The 20,015-nt window shown below is 40.5% G+C and overlaps 1 protein-coding gene across 8 annotated transcripts in view; it reads left to right on the top strand.

Annotated features, from left to right (window-relative positions):
• The window catches only part of abi3bpa (ABI family, member 3 (NESH) binding protein a), a 28,020-nt gene that overhangs the window by 4,039 nt on the left and 3,966 nt on the right, over nucleotides 1-20,015 (top strand). Inside the window, exons 2-17 of one of the 8 annotated variants that reach the window (XM_080037738.1) lie at nucleotides 2,792-2,971; nucleotides 3,157-3,225; nucleotides 3,319-3,451; nucleotides 5,015-5,205; nucleotides 5,932-5,975; nucleotides 6,768-6,810; nucleotides 7,541-7,606; nucleotides 7,742-7,819; nucleotides 10,192-11,100; nucleotides 11,595-11,672; nucleotides 12,084-12,269; nucleotides 13,047-13,112; nucleotides 15,595-15,657; nucleotides 18,842-18,964; nucleotides 19,357-19,446; nucleotides 19,568-19,780. In XM_080037738.1, the coding sequence (XP_079893864.1) occupies nucleotides 2,792-2,971; nucleotides 3,157-3,225; nucleotides 3,319-3,451; nucleotides 5,015-5,205; nucleotides 5,932-5,975; nucleotides 6,768-6,810; nucleotides 7,541-7,606; nucleotides 7,742-7,819; nucleotides 10,192-11,100; nucleotides 11,595-11,672; nucleotides 12,084-12,269; nucleotides 13,047-13,112; nucleotides 15,595-15,657; nucleotides 18,842-18,964; nucleotides 19,357-19,446; nucleotides 19,568-19,780 (2,532 nt within the window). The remainder of the gene's footprint in view (nucleotides 1-2,791; nucleotides 2,972-3,156; nucleotides 3,226-3,318; nucleotides 3,452-5,014; nucleotides 5,206-5,931; nucleotides 5,976-6,767; nucleotides 6,811-7,540; nucleotides 7,607-7,741; nucleotides 7,820-10,191; nucleotides 11,101-11,594; nucleotides 11,673-12,083; nucleotides 12,270-13,046; nucleotides 13,113-15,594; nucleotides 15,658-18,841; nucleotides 18,965-19,356; nucleotides 19,447-19,567; nucleotides 19,781-20,015) is intronic. The other 7 variants (XM_080037740.1, XM_080037739.1, XM_080037741.1 and 4 more) reach the window with 7 other exon arrangements.

The following is a 20,015-nucleotide window of genomic DNA, read 5'->3' as shown; positions in this document are numbered from 1 at the left end:
CCCATTTTTTGGTCCTTTATTTGTCTCTTAGTAGTTGTTTGGTCAACTAAAAAAAATAAAAATAAAAAAGTAACTTTAAACTGTAGCTCTGTCTCTGCCTGCTAGGCCTGTTCAGTAACCGGTACATGGTTATTCATGCTAAGATTATGGATTTAATAATTTTTTACATAAATATCTTTTGTAAGGTTGTAAATCTTATGTTTTGACAGCGTCAAAGTCATTTAAATACAAATGACTTTGTGGCTCAGCAGTTTTTTGCCCTGCTAGCTTTATGTCACTAGTTTTTGTGTTGGTGAAGATTGATTATCAGAACGACTGGATCCATCCCTAAAGCTTTATTAATTTCACTCTGGAAATATTGATGAGTCTTAACAGTACCTAAGTGGTGTGTGGGCCAAATGGCCGGCTCTGGATGGTCTGCTTGTACTGGAGTTTAACCGCCAGAAGTTTCCTAATGTTTCTTGCACTCTGAGCCTCTTTCCCTCTGAGCCAATCTCACTAGAGTTGTTTTATTGGAAATGTTGAAGGGAAAATTAAAACAAATGCAGTTTTGATAGGAAACACATAGCTGGAAAAGCTTGATGGTATTCTTCAAATCCAGGGCTTCCCCCCTCCTTCTCTGTCAGTGTATTTTTCGGCGTCTGGCAGCTGTTGTTATTATTGCTCATGCAAACTTCCATTATATCATTGAATGAGGAAATATGTGCTATGGAGAATATAGACCAATACAGGCAGACAGTCTATAGTTTGTATCCTTTTAGACAACGAGAGGTGGAAGTCTGGTGCCACAGAGAGATTCATATTTGGTTTCCCCTGTAAAATAAAAATTATGGGCAAGTTCATGGGATTACATTTGAATTCAGGAATTTGCTCTTGGTTATAACTTGATTTGAGAGGGCCATCAATCATTGAATTAAAACACACTTAATAAGGTAAAAATCAACAACAAAAACGTGATTTAATTACAAAATTGCTTAATTTGACAAACCTTTAAATCTTTCTATTACCACCATTTGTTATCCTCACAAGTCCTCACTGGTTATTTAGTGTTTTACATTTGAAACAACCAACTCAGTCAGTCGTAAGTCACACATCTGGCCCAAATGCTTTCATCATCTGATGTTTATTAGCATGCCTGTTGCAAACTTGCTAATTGTTAGCACGCTGAATTCTTGGCTAGTTTCAAAGGTTATACGACATATGCTTGCAGAATGTCCCAGAATTTCTTGTCATTTGACTAGTTATGATACACGTCACTCTACTGAGACTTAAGTTAAATGTTAAAAGTAAGCATAAAGTAGCAGTAGCCAATAATGTTTAATGTTAGTTAGTTTAAAAAACAAAGTTTAGATTCATTTCTAGCATGGTTTGTATTTTCTGAGGAAAGGACTTTGAAAGCAGTATTTTTTGCAGTGCTTTCATATCAAGTTAAAGGATCTGTTTTCAGCTCTGAGTTGGTCACTTACAGAAAACATTACAAGTTGAATCAAATATGCAGTCCCTCACCTTTCTTTAATCTACTACTTTTCGTATTTGCTCACGCAGTTGATATTTTGCCAAGTCGCTCTCTGTGTAGTCACGTTTTTGTGGTTCTTCTGACCAGTAAAAAAACGAGCTCATCTGTAACCTTTCTTTGGCTTGCGTTTCTTACGACCCACCCTTTGATGCCTGTTCTCACATGTCTGTCTCCAGGCTCTGCTGATTAGGATTCTGTATTCTGGAGATGTCAGTTTTGGCAAGAATTATGAAGTTCCTTGTGAAGTGATGTCAGTGTTTTTGTGTGCACGTGGGAGAGAAAGACAAAAATATTGTATATATGTGCCAGCATTATATCATACTATTTTCTTGTCAGATCAACACAAGCTCGACATGGCCTTGCTGACCTCAGGCGTTGATAACACGTGTTCACAGACTTTGAGTTACAATAACAGTGTGTGTATGCATTTCAGAAGCCAACACTGAGCACACATACTGTATCCTGCACCATCTAACACCTCACAATGAAGTTCCAATGTATGCGGCTTAAGATGCTTGATTTATCCTTAATATGTGCATATGAAACCTACTTTCATATGCATAACTAGTTTCATGCAGTTAGAAAGCTCACAATAAAAAGTGTTAATAGGCACTTCTCCTAGCATTGTGCTAGCGTTAAAACAGCTTTAAAACAGCAGCGGGGTTGCTTTGATTGCATGTGCTCATCGAGTGACCCTGTGAAGTGATGGATAACAGAAGTGTTGAATCTGGAAAGCGTAGGTTGTTAAAATATAAACATTTTATTACCGCAACTCTGCGTACATGCCCATGCCAACTTTTTATTGTAATTATACAAAACAAGAAATAGGAAGGAGAAAACAAGAGGTTTGTTTGAGGGTTTTTTATACTGCACCTTCCCCATTTTTGTGAATCATTAAATTTTTATTACTTTTGATATATATATATATATATATATATATATATATATATATATATATATATATATATATATATTCTGGTTGCTGTCTTTATATGATATGTTGTATTGTTGATGAATACTTGCATGAAAAAGCACAAGTGCGCCATTCTGTATTTGATGTCATCGGAAGCTTTTTAAATCCTATTATCAAACTTGCAAAGATAAAGGTATATAATGTCTGAAAGTGTTGTCTTATGTGTTAATACTTGGATTTTCCTCAAGTGTGCAAAACCTCCCCGTCTCTCTCTCTTCCATTTCGTTTGCCTTATTGCTTAATCAACAACATCAACAGGAATGACTTGAACGTTTAATGTGTGTCCTTTGCTGCCTCCTTAGTGAGACGTCAGAACATGAAAGTCCGCATCAATGCCACAGGAGACACCATCACAATGAAGTTTTTACTTCCCAACGCCGACACCAAGCTGGAGGGCTACATCCTGGGCTATGGCAGCAGCATGTTCTCCAAACAGTTCATTCAGCTGCCAGAGAACGGGCAACTGTATGAGACTGAATTTGGTAAGAGTCGTCCGTTGATAAGTGTGTTTACAACATTTTACTGAGAGATGAGGAACAGATTGCTTTGGTGTACATTCTAAGTATATTGACCTCTTTAAGTTGTGGCTAATAATTATATAGAGAAAGATGAGTACGTCCGTGGACGTGGATCTATAAAATATAGTTTGTTTTCCTTCTGCGTTTAGATGCTGAGCCCAAGTACCTTGTTGCTGTCCAGCCCATCCCAACCAATGAGGTGAAAAGGCAGTGCTCAGGTAATGCTCATATAAGGAGTTTGAGGGGAAATAATTTTTTTCCAAGGTGACATGGGTAAAAGTGGATGAGGTAACATTTGAATGTGCTTGCAGGTAAAGTGGAGCTAGAGAAGCCGCTACACTTGGTCATTGGGTCTGTAACACCGTCATCAGTCGTGCTGTCCTGGGGGACGCTACTGAAAACCCCCTATGAGGCCAACATCATGAATGACTGTCTTGAGGATGGGTGAGTTTACACACACACACACACACACACACACACACACACACACACACACACACACACACACACACACACACACACACACACGATCATCCTTTTCAAGCACTTGTTGACACTGTGGGCGCCCCTGCTTAGACAAAATTGAGAAGCTTGTTTACATTTGGACAAATTGACCCCATTTAAAGCATGCCCAATTAGCCTTTGGCAGCTCCTGTTTGCAAAGTTCCCCTAGATGCACAGACAACCATCACTGCATTTCCTTGATACAGAAGAAGAATCTTACACAAAGTTATGTTTCTTTGAGGCATTTCATTTTCTTTGATGTATAAACGGATCAATGGATTTTTACTTGCGATGGACATTGAAGGTAATGGTATCCTTGGGAAGTATACAGTAAGTCCCACTGGATTCAAACATATTTGGGTTATATCTGTGTGTTTAGATTTGACTGAGTTAAGAGTCCGGGGAAGGAGCATTGCACATTTAGAAGCAGTTTATCTTGCAGTATAGTACTATTATTTATGAGTGACAGTTCTTATTCATTAGAGTTAGTTTACTTTGAGGATTTTTTTAAATTTAGATTTTAACTTCTACCATCAAGGAGCAAAGATGGAAAGATGGCTGGTACAGATTTGCTGAAAAGAGAATCACACTAATGCATGGAGATTTCATTTTCAGCCTTTTCACATAATGTACGCTGGCTGTATTGTAGTTTTTAGTAAGTGTGGAAACAGATGCTGGATCACACACACACACACACACACACACACACACACACACACACACACACACACACACACACACACACACACATGCAGTTGGTGCAGACACTCTTACATAACGGCATTAACCGTAAATGATTCCCAGAGGTCTCTCGGGTTACTAAGCAGTGGATCCAGGACAGTCTGTGCATCCAGGTGGTTTGAGGAGAGGAATCCACCAACACAGCCTGACACAGCTTTCCTTCTCTCAAAGAAATCTAAAAAGGTCATTTTGGAAGCATTAGATGAAAAGCTCAAACTAACCTTCTGGAAACAACTGTCCTCTTGGTTTAAGTTGCAATATTAGTTTCATATCCGTTTTCTGAATAAGTGGACAAACGCATGCATCAGCCCTTTTGTGGGTTGTTTTAATCAAAACATTATTTCCGGACTGTGGAGCTCATGAAGAAATAAACAGTGTGAGACCCCAGTGGAAAACTTTGGATGAATATTTTTTGCAATTTTGCATACACTCTTCTCGAAATAAGCTGTTGGAACATTTTCAGCAGTATATGAACCAAAACTGAAAAAAAACAAGGCAATATGATAGTATGGTATCTAACAGCTAGTCGTAGTTATAGTGTGACATTTACATGTAAATGTCCTTGCTGGCATATTAAAGATTGAAATGCCAGAACCATCTTAATTGAGAATGAAAACAATCTTGATATAAAAAAGGCAAGTACATTTTCTGTATAGTTCTTGAACTAAAGATAATCTTTCACCCAGACGTCTTAGCTTCTTCACAGATGAAAGATTGACTGTTTAACTCCATTTTCCCGATTTTTCCCTGTCTTTGGTCCAGACACTACACGGTGCGCTATCGTGAGAAGAACAGGAAGTGGAACTACCAGACCTGCCCAACAAGTGACACAGTCATTGACAATTTGAAGCCCAATGGGGTCTATGAGTTTGGTGTCCAGCCCAACTCTAAGGATGGCAGCGGATCGTGGAGCAAGCCGGTCATCCACAACATCAGCACAGGAAGCAACGACGGTATGTTTGTCAGATTTTCACATGATATTCTCGCCCCAAATAAAGAGCACTTTGGCTATGGATGTCACAAGAAGAAAATAAAACAGTCAGAATCAACAAAGATTCATGCAACATAAGTGGACATGTGTGGACATAAACATGGGCATACACACTATGTAAATAATATATATATGTTTGAATAGGAAAATCCACAGAAGAGGACAGATGCTTATTATATGCCTCTGGCCTTCAGAATAACTGGGGAACTTTTCGGTTATCATCAACGATCAGTAATTTAAAGGTGCTCAGAGGAAATTTCAGTTTTTGTTAACTCTGCACCCCCTTTTGACAAAAGCGGTAGTGTTTTTACTGCGCCAGGCCCAGATGTAGCTCCTGGGTGAGCGTAGCCATTAAGGCATTAAGAAAAACAGTAACAATTTACAATAAGGTACACATAATTGTAGTAACTACTACATATAAATGCATTACCTACTACATAGGTTTAATTTAGTAACTACTACATAGGGTTTAAAAAAAGTACTGTAGTAACTACTACATTTATGCATCGACTACTCCAAAGGTTTTTTGTTAACTTGTATTAGGCCACTTTTGAAGAACTCTCTCATTCAATCCTTTAAGACAAAAGCATCTTGAGAAAAGCATGTTTGCAATTTAGTTCCTTCACATTCTATTTGTGTGTCTGTGATGACTTATTTTCCGATTTCTTATTTTGTGTCATGTTTCTAGAAAAGCCCATCAGGAAAATCGTTACACGTCCCGTCACCCCTGAGGTATGTACAAGACACACTTTTAAGTTTCTTATCAAAGCACAACCCATGTTCTTAACAGTCTAGATATGTGAATACAGGTTGAATATGCTAAATGGAAAAAGTTTCAGTTAGAGTGAAGAGACTTTAGGTGCACTTCTTCACCTAAAAAAGAAATATTTCTGGGGACAGGGTGTATCTTTTGGATCAGGCAATACGCTTTGGAGCCCGTGTTGTGCACTTTGGTGAGCTTATGCTACTCTCAGGGTTGTTTGCCTCATTCATTTTCCATCCCACTGCTGAATGGAAACAGCACCAATGCAGCCAGGACCAGTCAAGCCAAGAGAGCAGTCTGTAGCTAGCTAACTTCTGGAGTGGAACAAAAGAGAGAGAGAGAGAGAGAGAGAGAGAGAGAGAGAGAGAGAGAGAGAGAGAGAGAGAGAGAGAGAGAAAAGAGATGAGAAGAAAGATAGAGGAGGAGGGATAAGAGTGTGCAAATGAGTTGAGAGGAGAAAACGGGGCATTGATTTACTGACAATGCAGGGCTTATGTGTCACATGCTCCTGGCTTTGTAATGGTAAAATATCACAGCTGTTGAGAATCAGCCCTGACACTTGCCCCTTTCCAGAGGGAAACTTCAAATAACAAGCTTCTCACCAGGGATTTTTACTCAATTCGACATGGTGTAGAAGGCCTAAATTTGTGGGAGGGGAAGGAGAATAACATGGGGTGGAGGCCAAATGCTAATACTTTGACTTATTGTGATCATTTGATTAACTAATTCTTCCCTTTCTCCTTTTGTCTTTCACCCATCAGAAACCTTTGACGCCACACTCCTTCCCCTTTGGGCCTCGCCACGGTAAGACAATAGAGACATGCTGCTTTGGTCAAACCCACTGAACCCTTTTTTAAATACAGCAGCAGAATTTTTTTTTATAACGCATTGTGATTTATCGCCGCTCAGAAATGTCTGTTTCAGCCCTTCTCTCTGACCCCTGCTTTAAGCACTGGAAGAATTTTAACTAGAACTTTGATTTATCGTTTTGCAGACAGGACCTCGTCATATCCAGTCGCACGTTTTAATAATTCACGATTTTTCAGTTTGCTGGTTTATTGCAGATGACATGTACAGTAAAGCAGATTTCAAACTGTGTCCATGCTGATGGGGTTAGCAAAAAGCATTATTTTGCACAATCCATATTAACTGCACAGTAATACTGTATGCGTGTGGAGAAGCTATCGGTATTGTTTCTACTAGCAATAGCTCAAATTATAATGTGTAATTTATAACGTTTTAGCAACATCTGAGCTAAAACAAGTATGAATATAACTGGTTTTGCGTTCCTCAGGTGGCCAGAATACTACTACATATAATTTTAAAAGTTCATAACACATCACTGTTGTGTTTACAGTTGTTTATGCTGCCCAAGATTCAGATACTGTATTTCTACGAACATTGCACATTTTGCTGATGAGAACATATAATACCTTTGTGAAATTGCTTTACGTTACTTTTTTTCAGGTCTATCAGTCAATGAATCTTATGTGTGACTCCTTTACTTAAAACTCTCTTCCCTTGTCCTTGTCAGTTCACCATAACAGGACCGGGGGCAGACTGCCTAACTCCGGGAACATAGCTCCAAAGACAACTCTTGGTAATGACTTTTCTGACCTAAAGCTAAGTTCAGAGGTCCCAAAAAGAAAAAAAACATACATGCATACATCAGTTTTTTTTGCAGGACAAACATAACTTCTTTCCCAGGTCTTCTAACGTACACTATATTTCTCAGCTCCTTCCACAACTACTACACAGGCATCTGTGTCGACCCGTGGATCCACACGGCATGTGGCCAACAAACAGCCAATCGGTAAACACTGAATCATGGTTCTCTTTGAAAAAAGCTTTGTGGCTATTATTCCGGCTGTATGCAGTCATTGACTTGTAATTACGGGGCTTTCAATACTTTAAAGTGTCCTTTGTAATAAGCTGCATGAGCATAAGATGCATGCTTTAAGTGAGTACAGTAGCTAGACCTCCTCTGTGGAAGCCTATGGTGTCAGCTCTTTGGGTTGTAATGAGGGTACGGTAAGTGGGCTTGGCTGAATGGCATTTAAGCAAAACAATAAAGCTTGCAACAACTCGTAATTATGTTTTCAGGGTTCTGTTGTGAGTGTTACAAATCATTTGCAAGTTATATCGCAAAGCCAGGAAAATCAGTTTGACCAAGATTTATGTTGGGGTGTTCTTCGTCTTTGAGAGAAAGTGACCTTTGGACAAGACTTGAGAACGTTGTTAGGTGCTGCTAAGTCAAATAATGCATTTAAGATCAGTCTTATTTCAATTTTCCTGCGTGTGTCTCTGATTGCTATTTGTAAATCCATAATTACCAACACAATCCTTATCCGGCATTAATCCAATTCACTATGTAAGTTATTATGTTGTGCACTTTCACTACTGATGTTTTTCTTTCAGTATAATTTACATGATGATCAGCCATTACATTTTCAGCTATTTCTAAAACCTAAGGCTTTTGCTTTTCAATGCAGGGCAGGTGATGGTGTGAAGTATGCATGACGAAACTGCATGCACCAGACCTTCCTTTCTCTCCAACAGGAACTCAAGCAGAATTTCTATCTTCCTCTTTTCTGGTACTTTTCAGTTATGTGTCCCTTTCTCCAACATGCATCTTTTATTCTAATTGTGAGTAACCTTAATTATTACCAAACAAAACTAGTGTTTTACCATACACATTCCATGTTCCAATTCTGAATATGACCAAACAGTCCTGTTTAATTTCAAAGATTCCATCAAAAGTGTAGACCACAACTATTTGGTATTTGCAACCCGTATTATCTCACTATCCATTTGGCACCAGTCTACGTTTTCAACTTGATCTTTGTCAACTCTTTGTCAGCCATTTACATAAAGGTGGTCACAAATCACTGGTAATATGAACAGCTAGAGCTTTTTACCAGTTATCCATTTTGTGTTGATGTAAAACTGTAAGCTCAGGTAACATGAAAACCATTTAGTATTTTATTGTGTTATGAAAGCAATATCCTTGAGATCATATCCAAAATGGACCTAACATGAATGAGGGGGACCTGAATGTACCATAGTTTTGGTTTCTCATTAGGGAAAAGGCTCATCATTGGTCTGGCCCTCTGGTACTCTGAAGGTTCTACTGTCATGGGATGCATTGATTCAGAGGATCTATAGTCCCTGTATTGAGACACAGCTATAGTTTCAATATATATTTAAAGATCACATATTATGCTAATGTTGGTCTTCTCACCTTGTGACGGCATAATGGGAAAGAAATGTTTTGAACACAGGTTTTCAGAAAGGGGGAGAAAGAGATAGAGGGTTGTTTCGTCTCATACTCTGGGAGTATTTAGTCACACCAGGGACCCAATATCATTTAAAAAAAACATGAAAAAGTGCATTTTACATAATAGATGACATTTGATATAAAATTTCCAGAAATAATCATTTGCCCATTGTTATGGTCCCTGCTCTGGCTATGTTGGTCAGTTCCACTAAATTAGCCAACAACCCCCAGAACAGAGGTATTTTAAACATAACATGGCCTTGCGAATGAGTCGAGGTACTAATGGCCTGGAATGCCATGTTTTCTCTCCCTGCTGTTTTTTTCCACTTTGTCTTTCCTTTCTTCTTCCTTTTCCTCTTTTTTTCTCTTTCACTGAGGTGAACTTCTGATCAGATTGAACAATCCATGTTTAAAAATCTATTCAAATCACACAGAAAGCAATAAGTCAGCAACTCTTACACCCTCATCTGTCATAGCTTCTTAGAAGCTCCGCCAAAGGATTTGGATGGCCATCACTCACAGGCATTCAGTAGCTGAGTCTGTGTGTGGTAACACAGCTATTGCATTGAAAACATGTCCATATAGTATCGATGCCTTTGAAATTGGACTCCCTTTATCAGATTAGTGCCAGAAAGAAGTAATTGTGTAACCTGTGCTGTAGTCCAACATTAGCTTTGTCAGTCCTCAGGCTCAGTAGCTGTTGGCACTCCTGCTGATCTAAATGTCAGCTATTTCCTAACAGCCTTTATGTCGTGCTTTCATCATTTTCATGACAATAAAATACCATATTGTTTTATGACATGTCATGTAGGAAAGAACCTTACCTACAGAATATTATATTAAGATTATATTTTACAGCACAGTATTGTGGCTTGATGGCCATATTTTCTCTCTCTCCAACAACCTAGGAGGAGACCTCTCCAGATCTGTCTTGCCTCCTTTCCTGGAGGTCCCATTAGATTACGAGCTCCGTCCTCCACAATACATTACAGCCACTGTGGCGTCCGCGCCAGTCCTTGGTACAAATGTGAAGAAACATGGTGGGAAAAATTCCCAGTCCCAAACTAATGCACAACCTCAACCAAACCCCTCGCTCCAGTATTATGGATCACCACCACCACAACCAAAGCCCCAAACCCAAAAAACTCAACTAAGGCCCTGGGTAAAGGCTGACTCTGAACCACAACCCCAACCAATATCCCAACCCATATCCCAGACCCAACCACAACCCCAACCAACACTCCAGCACATACCCCAGACACAACAAGGACTACCAAATATTCACATTCAGCCCGCACCTCAACCACAATCAAACACAACTCAGCCACAAACCCGAACACAACCTCAACCAAAATCCAACCCAGAGCCTCAACTAACCACTCAGCAGCAACCCAAGGCCCAACTAACACAGAAACCAAAGAACAATGTTTCACAACTTCTACCCAAAAGCCAACCCACACCCAAAACATGGCCTCAAACAAAAAAGCAGCGACAACCTCAACCAAAGAGGCAACCAAAGCCTCAACCTCACCCTCAGCCAACAAGGACAAGGAACCGACAACCAACTCACTCAAAGATTCAGCAACGCCCCCAATTACCAACAAAGAGTCATACCCAAACTGCACCTCATTCTCAACCCATTCCTCAACCAACACATACACAAAAGATCAAGTCTCAGTCCCAAGTTGAACCTCTCCCCAAGCCACACCGGGGTTCTAGGCCCCGACCACAACATCAACCCGGGCTTCCTATTCAGTCTCAGACCAGGACCTACTCTGAACCCACCAAGGTCACCCCAAGGCAGGGTTTCCCTACGGGTAAAGACCCTTCTTTTTGCAATCAGCAATCCACACAGTCAAGTATTAAAACCTTATGTTTTGAAGTGGCATATTTATTTACAGTTTGGTTGCATTTGTTTTTGTTTTTAAAATTGACAAAACCAGATATATCTTGTTATTGTCAGAATCTGGTTAATACATTTAAAATATTTTCAGGTAATCTTAATGAATTGCTGAAAATCTATGATTGTAATACATTTTGTGTTCATATTTTATATGTTAACTCATCCAAACCATGATTAAATGCTCTCAATTGGTAAAACAAGGTGAGATCTAAACATGTCATCAAAATTGGTCTTCCATACCAGCTAGAGTTCAATATTGTGTGACATTAATGTAGACTTGATTTAAAGCCAACAATCATCTCCTTGTGTTTGGCAAGTAAGGGTAGGATATGCCCCCTTTACATTTAAATTCAAAAGTTTATCCATCTACATATTATTTAGATAAATAGTGAGTTTTCTTTCATACAGCTCCTAGTCCACCAGAAGAGGGCAAGCCTTTGCCAAGACCTGCCCTGGCTACAGAGAAGGCTGGTAGTTACAACCAGGGTAAACTCCATGACCAGTTTGTCCCATTACCATCTCTGCTTTTCGTCAAGTCACGTGGAACCCAGTGTTTTCAGTTGTACCCATTGGATAATGTAACTCTTTCCCCATCTCCATCTCCATCCTACCACCCCACACACCCAACCCCATCACTATCCCTGCGTCCATGTGTGCCTCCATTTTCAGCCAAGCACACTCACGTCACGCCTGCCCACTTGCAACCAGAGCAGTCTGACTGGCTTGCCGATCTCATTTATGTCTCCCTCCCATTTCATTCAGTCCACTCTTTATGTTGTCCTGTCTTCTACATTATTTTTCATCTTTGTGCTCTTTCATTTATTCCATTAAGGTAAAGCTGTCAACGTCGGACGTGGATCATCTCTAACCTCCCCAATTGCCTTTCTTCCCATGTAGGTAGTGGTGTCCGCAAACCGTCCGTTGCTGAAGTTCCTCGTTCACCCAGCTCATCAGTTCTTCTAGGAGGAATAAACACCACGCAGTCTCGCACCCGGGTTCCGACTCATTCCAATCGTAATGGTGGCCGACCATTTTCTTCATCCAAGACACTCACTTCCTCTCACAGCTCCAGCACACCAGGGGGTAATGGATTACTCACCTCCTTTCCTCTCATTCATTCTCTCTTCCCAAGTAGCTGCCTCAGGTTATCTTCTACTGTCAGCACTGTCTCACACTTTTGTCCACAGCCGTGCATCTAAACAAGAAGACCAAACAAACTCATTGCACTCGATGTAGCACCTGATCTGTGTTTGAATGCAAACAATAGACATTTGGATGCTTGTGCCTTCCTCTACTCCTCCCTCAATCTTCTTCTTCACCTTGTATTACAGTCCATATGTTCTCCAAGGTCTGCCACATGTGCGCGGTGTGTATTTCATAGCTAGCACGAGCAGCAGTTGCGTCTCTGGGGTCAGGGTCGTTAACATGATTTACGGTTCCTCTTACTGGCCGTGTGGGAAGTCTGGCCGCAGCACTGGGCAGGACATACCACATTTTACACCAACCATGCCAAGCCAAGCACTGTGCACACAGCACAGCCGCTGCAGCTAGTCTTTCTTTTTCTTTCTCTCTCTGCATCTCTACCTGTACTCCCCAAAGAGTTAGAGAAGAATAGAGAGTGGGAAATGTCAACTGACTTAAGTTTCAAAGCAAGGGCACTTTCATTTGTATAGCAGGAACATCTGTAAACCCGGATGGAAAACACTAAAAGATCTCCAGCTTTCTTGTCACTGACATTGGACAGTGTTGATTAAACAGACAGTAAAAAAGGAAGACAAAGATAACATTGTCTTTCTTATTTGGTTTGTCACAGTGACAAAACCAAACACCTTATAACAGCGCTTTTTCTCCCTCCAACAGCCGATGGAACGCATCATAGTGGCAATACTCTCCCTAAACCTGTGGTGTGGTCCAAAGAGAAACCTGGTAAAAACAAACCAAGTATAATCGCCTTTCAGCGTTCCTCATTCACTAACCCAAGAGGCATTGTTATGTCCCTGACACAGTCACGCTGATGTGTGCTTTTGTCACAATCATCCCATACTTTGTGATTTTCATCATGTCTGTCAGTGTAATGTTTTACTGTATGTCTAGTCGTGGTCTATGTTGTCCAATACATATACAGTATTGTCATTAGCTTATACCTGACTGAGACTGAAGCCATATGACCTCCTTACTTTGGCATATACCTGCCCTCTATTTAATTTCCCACACATATAGACCTGTAAATTGAGAATATCTTTAGTATGCCTGTTGTGAAAGGTGAATATGGTTTGACCTTTTCTTCTGGTCAATCACATTGTTTACTTTCTGCCAGGCATGCTCAGTTAATGTTGGTTATCAAATCCATCTCAAGTAGTATTGCAAACCATATCTGAAACCACATGGGGACACCCTGCTGACTCCTTTTTGTTTGAGGTTGTGCTTCAGTCCTACGTCACAGCTGGTGTGTGTTATTTCTGGAAACTTTGACAGTTTCAGAGGTCTTCAAGGAGTCACATGGCTCTCTGGAAGCAACTCTACATTTTCCCTGCCTCCCTGCACACCCATCCAAGCACCAAATGACTGTTGATACCTTTCTAAAACAACACTGTTACTTATTATTGTGGACCAACGCTTAAGCCGAGTTTATTTTTGAGCGTGAGCTCAGTTTCACCTTGGCATTTGAACTTGAATTTCTTTCAAATATTTTCGTAGTGTGGACTACAGCTGTGTAATGGACAGTGTCCATCCATTACTACTTCAGTAGGAATATTTTTTCTGGACAGAACTTATTCCGTCGTGTTTTTAATTGCGTGTTGTTTTTTTCTGGTTCTCGCCCTGAAGGGTAGGAGGAAGTTATCTGACAGAACCCAGCGGTCACAACACCACTGCTGCTGTTTAACATCACAGATGAATCTGAGGCCTTTGGCACTTTGAGAGTCTGCCTGCTATTTGAGAGGTTAATTGTGGGACAACATGCCAAAACACGCACTGTAGAAACTGGAGAACACCAACCGGATCATATTGTATACGTATATTGTTGACATTACATCTTATCACATTACATCACTGTGGTCCTGTTCTCATTTCCTGCCCAGTTAACCATAACATCACTCATTTGTGATGTCAGTTCTTCACCTCATGTGCCTCTGGCTTTCTTATTTATATATCTTGAGACTGGCAGTCAAATTTCGGCATTATCATATAGTGCGCCGTTATGTTCAAGCATATGTTTGCCATTAGCTGTCATTTAGACCATGTGTGAGTTAAAGGCTCTCCAAGTATGTATTCTTGGGGTTAATCAGTTAGACTTGTTGGCAGATGTTAAGTTGTCTTGATAGCCTCAATGTTTTTCTCTTGGGATTGATGCCAGAGATCGCTGATTTATGCCGACAAGTGGGAAGTCTGCCCCAGAAAGGAAACAAATCCAAGACAAATGTTTTTGGGGTGTTTTGGCGTCAACGATCGGACAATTACATAATCTTGTTGAAAGGGGTATCAATAATTAATTTCCGAGATATGAACATGACAAATGACGAGGGAAAAATACGCTCTGTAATATGAATCTGGTTATCCAGAATCCTGCTTGAAATTGACGATCCCTAGCAACTCAGATAAGAAATGTGTCAAGCCTCCCAGAGCTTCTCCAGCAAAGATTTAGGATAATTATGCTTGTTTAACAACACTAAATCATGGCAGTACCTTCATGTTAAGAAATTTGAATCTGACAGTTTGTAGCTAAGGTGTTTTCATTACAGAGCATTGATTACTTATCGAGTAAAGGCAATTCATTTATTGTGTTCATTACAGCAGTTTAGGGTGAAATTGATCTGGACGCATTGCTTGGCCTGATTTTTGTTTTCTCTGGGTTGAAGGAATTTTGCTGAAGTTTTGGTTGTGAAACGGCATTATATCCAAAATAATCTTTCACAGTAGGGAGTCAAGGCTTACTAAAAACATATTGGAATATTGGACCTGCTACCTTACTTTCCTGTTGAGGGTTCCCTGAGGATTTCAAATTCCTTAGTTATACTTTTGGGGATTGTGGGATGTGTGGTTAAAGCACCGGCTTTTGGTTTCAAGGTTATTAAACACTGACATGGCTTTCATTAGTCATAGACTATGGCAGTGTTCTGTGGCAGCTCTTCTCAAAATAGTTCACATGCAATCCGCTTTGCTTTTATGTGCTTTATTGTTGCTTGTGTTTGTACACTCATTTTCAACACATTTGTCTTCTGCTCTACCAAATGTCCTCTTATTTTTTCGAATCCATAAACTTCTTTGCCATTCTTTCATCATTATTTCACTATAAAAATAACCAAAACACTTGTTTTCAGTTTTGTATTTCTCCCACAGTGCCGACAACCTGTTCTGTTTAAATGTGGTCCTTAATCTGATATGGACTCTTGTTTCCCACAATTTGCAGTTCTGCGTCCCTCTATTCCTGTCAACAAGAGACCCAACCTGGTGGGGAAACCTAATGACCATGGTGAGGAACAGTGGGCAGTGATGAACACTTAACACTGCTGCACCTTGCCCTTTCCACTGTCCCTACACACACACACACACACACACACACACACACACACACACACACACACACACACACACACACACACACGCGCGCGCACACACACACACACACACACACAGCTAGTCTTGGGGACACTGCTGCTTTGGTAGCCACTGGCTCTCATACTTTTCCTTTATTCCCAGCTTTAGATGCAGAAATATTTTATGCCAGCCACCCGTCTCATCCTAATCAACTATTTTCCATAATGGAATTAATGAGCATATTGAAATGTTATCAGTAACATCTCAAGTTAAAGCTGGGATTTCGGATTGGTCAAAGTTAACATGAGCTGACACTTTGACCAATCAGAGCGAGGCTCCGATTCTCCATTCTTATTGGCTGTTGGGACTGTCCATTCACTTTGGCACGACGTTGTTGGTGTAGAGCGTGTCAGGGTGGGACCATAGTGGAGGGACCAAAGAGAACAAGTGGAGCGGTTGAGGTATTTGGATTCAAATCTCTATCCCAACTGCCATTTTCACCCCAGCTTTCAAGGAACAGTTTGGCACCATGAGAGTTAGAGATGAGAAGATTCATACCACTGTTATTTCTGATTTATGGTAAATATGAAGGAACAGCCAGGTAAAGGTTAGGTCAGCTTAGTTTAGCACAAACACTGGAGACAGGAAGCGGCAAGCTTCACTACTGCCCATAGTTACAGTTTTTGCCTAATGCTTACACACTGATAGTGGTTGCTAGGCCCAAAGCATCACAACCTCTAACTTTGGTGACCATGCCCTAAACACAAGCACCAACCCCACAAACACAAAATATGCTTTGCACTGTGTTTGAAATTCTCCAAAACACTTCTTGCAAAACACTACACACAGTTTTTTACATAAGACACATTGTTCAAAAATGAAATCTCCTGCAATCATTGGGAAAACACATCTATGTAAAATACTAAACACATCCAAACTTGGAAAAGCACACAGACTCACACACATGAAATGTACAAAATAAAGCTAATTGAATACCAATCATTGTGTGCCTTAGCATTACAAATAGACTTCAGGTGAGCTCAGCTTCTTTGTGAGACAGTAAGAGCCAGGGGAAGAGGACAAGAGAGAGCGGTAGGAGGACAAGGACAAAGAAGGCAACAGACGGACACAGGGTCACTATAGTGGACCATGTTATAGATCATGGCCTATCAATGTAGGAGCCTGGGCAGAAAGTCCAGCCCAACTACACAATAGCTCCATAATTAGGACATTTAGACTGGATATCAGGAATATTTTTCGCTGTTGGCTCTCAAAGGATGAAATTGTGATGTCGATGAGGCGATGTGGCCAGACGCAAGTGTGAGGCGGTATCCAAAGGGTTCATAATCCACCTGCCCCATTCCTTACAACACTGTTTTTTTTCATTGTGCTACCTATGTGTTAGGTAGCACAAAAAAAAAAACCCCTATGTGTTAGGTAGCACAAAAAAAAAACCCTATGTAGTAGGTAACACAAAAAAAAACCTATGTGTTAGGTAGCACAAAAAAAAACCCTGTGTAGTAGGTAACACACAAAAAAACCTATGTACCTATGTAGTAGGTAACACATATCTATGTAGTAGGTATGTAGTAGCTACTACAATTTTGTGTACCTTATTGTAAAGTGTTACCCACTTTTTTTTCCAGAAGCTTTTTTATTTTTATTTTCATATGTCTAGATGAGCTGTAGTGAATCAATCTTTCACAAAAAAAATCAGTATGAGACTTCTAAAACCATCCAAAGTACTGAATACAGATGTGTTTTGCATAAAGCACATCTGTGTGTTGTTGCTGTTTGGAAAGAGTAATTCAAAGGTGCATGTGTGTATTGTTTTGATGCTAAAACCAGTTTTGAGATGGGATTGTTATGTTTTGTTTCAAGAGTTTCATTTTGCCGTATGTGCTTTGTCTCATTCGGCCTGTGTGTTAAGTTTTGACACAGTAGGCCAAAGTCTGCAACATGTGTGTAAGCGATCGGCAAAAACTGTAACAAAGTCTGTCACTCAATGAGTGGAAACCCTAGGAAGTCAATGGAGGTCAAATTGAATGTTCTGGTTTGTGGATTCTTTTACCTTCAGATTAGGGTCAAGATAGCAGTTTCCCCATGTTTCCAGTCCTTATGCTAAGCTAAACTGTTGGCTGTAGCATCATATTTATTGGACTGATATGACTGTGGTATTAATCTCCTAATCTAACCCTCTGCAACGTTGTTGGACTATTCTAAAAATGTCCCCAAACTGCTGCTGTTTGTAGATACAGATGACACAAGGTTTTTCTCCGACAGTGACATTGAACCTAAAAACAAATTAAGTTCAGGCCTATTTGTTGTTGAATTTTCTCTATATCTTTTGACATGATTGTTCAATGAGCATCTTGTGTAAAAAATTCTGTCCATGTTGTATTTCTCTTGTTGTTTTGTTGTCTGAATGAAGCTTGCTAGACCGAATCTTAAAACCCTTGCTAGCGTGGAAACACTCTTGTTTATTTATTAGTCCCACATGAAGCAAATTTATTCAACATTAATCCACCACACATATTTTTACAAGCTCCAGTAAATGTCTGCCGTCTGTTATAGTTTGAAAAAAAAACACAGAGTGCTTACAACTCAAGCTTGCAATGAAATATACAGTGTTTACTAATGAACAAAACAGCTTTAAACTTAACATTACAGCCCATCTCAGCAGTCTTGTCTAGAATTTCTGTCTCACACTGTTCTCTCTGTCACTTGTTTTGTTCTTTCTCATTCTTCTCTCAGCATAAGTGTACTTAAGTGCACAAAGCCAGTGTCAGTGTCAGTGTGTGTGTGTGTGTGTGTGTGTGTGTGTGTGTGTGTGTGTGTGTGCGTGCCTGCGTGTATGCGTTCATGTACGGTTTTTGAGCATTTGGGCATCCTTGGTCTCAGCAGATGTATTCTGGCAGATCTCTTTTCCCTTTAAAAACCACTTGAGATACAAGCTATCTCTGATCTTTCAGCAGCCAGGAAAAGGCCAGTGAGTTGCTCAGCGAGGATGGCCAGAGCAGCTGGATCACAACTGTGTATTACTGTGAGTCAGATGATGAGAGTGAAGAATTGATCTCTCCTCCTGGTCTGCCCCCCTTTCCCCTCTTCTCTGTTCTTAGATAAACCCATGGATCTGAAACAAGGAGAAAAGGAGTCCATATTGAAGCCATTCCCTCTGGTCACAGCCAAGCCCAAGCAAGAGCGCAGACAGGAGACAACCACCCATTCCCCGGCATTAAACAGTATGAGTAACCCAACTTTGAATGCATCTTAGGAGGAACGTTATGACACTAACTGCTTCCATTCCTGCAGGAACAATAGAGTACCTCTATATAAGAACAGCATGTGATTAAAAAAACAAAACACAAAAAACGTCGGTCTTCATGCACATGATAATAATCAGGAGATATCAGTGATGCAGCTTGCAGATGTGTATAGTTGTAAGATAAAGAAAGAAAGAGCAGAACATTTTGAATATTGGGAAGCATGCAAAAAAAAGCCTGTGTGCAGGCCAGAGCAGGTGCTGGGCTGGCTGACCTGGGCCAGAACTGTAAAAATGAGGACAGAAAGAGCTGCCAGGGGACTGCTGGCCCATCAAACTAATCCCAAGCCCTCTCTCCTGTTTCCTTTTCAGGCAGCCGGTTTGACATTAATGAAAACTCCTCGATATTCAGGCCATTGCCTTCTTCAGAGGTTGACTTCATGGGCAAGACACGCTTTGTAGGTAAGACTTCAATAGATGTGTTAGATCTCACACTAATCCGGTTCTGCATGAATCAACAGAAGAGTTGCTGAGGTAGCATGCATCAAAGAGTAACTGCTGTTTTTATTGTGCCTTCGTGCAGCTCCCCATGTGATCTACAAGACGGATAAGAAGCCAGATGAGCCGTGCTCCATCACCTCGTCCCTGGCTTACTTCCCTGATGATGAGGAGGGCAGTGATCAGAATGTGACTGGTCCACCTCGCGTACCTCCCTCCAACCTCACTGTGGTTACTGTGGAGGGCTGCCCGTCTTTCGTCATTCTAGACTGGCAAAAATCTGACAATGACACCAGAGGTATAGTAAATACACACTGACAGACATTTGAAAGAATGACAGACCTGCGGTTTAAAGCCCCAATTCAGCTCTTGGCTCTTGGGTGGTTGAGTCTCAAGGGTCCAAATTGCATCAGAGTGCTTGGGCGCTGTTATTGTTGCTTACAAAGTCTAATTTTGCTTTGGAGAATGAGCACTTCTATGGAAGTGAACTCCATTTCCACTCAGTCCTGTTGTGTCTCCAATCTTATCTTATA

Source organism: Ammodytes marinus (assembly GCF_949987685.1).
Source record: "Ammodytes marinus genome assembly, chromosome: 12".
Classification (NCBI taxonomy): Eukaryota; Metazoa; Chordata; class Actinopteri; order Uranoscopiformes; family Ammodytidae; genus Ammodytes; species Ammodytes marinus.
This window is presented reverse-complemented; position numbering and strand designations above follow the sequence as displayed.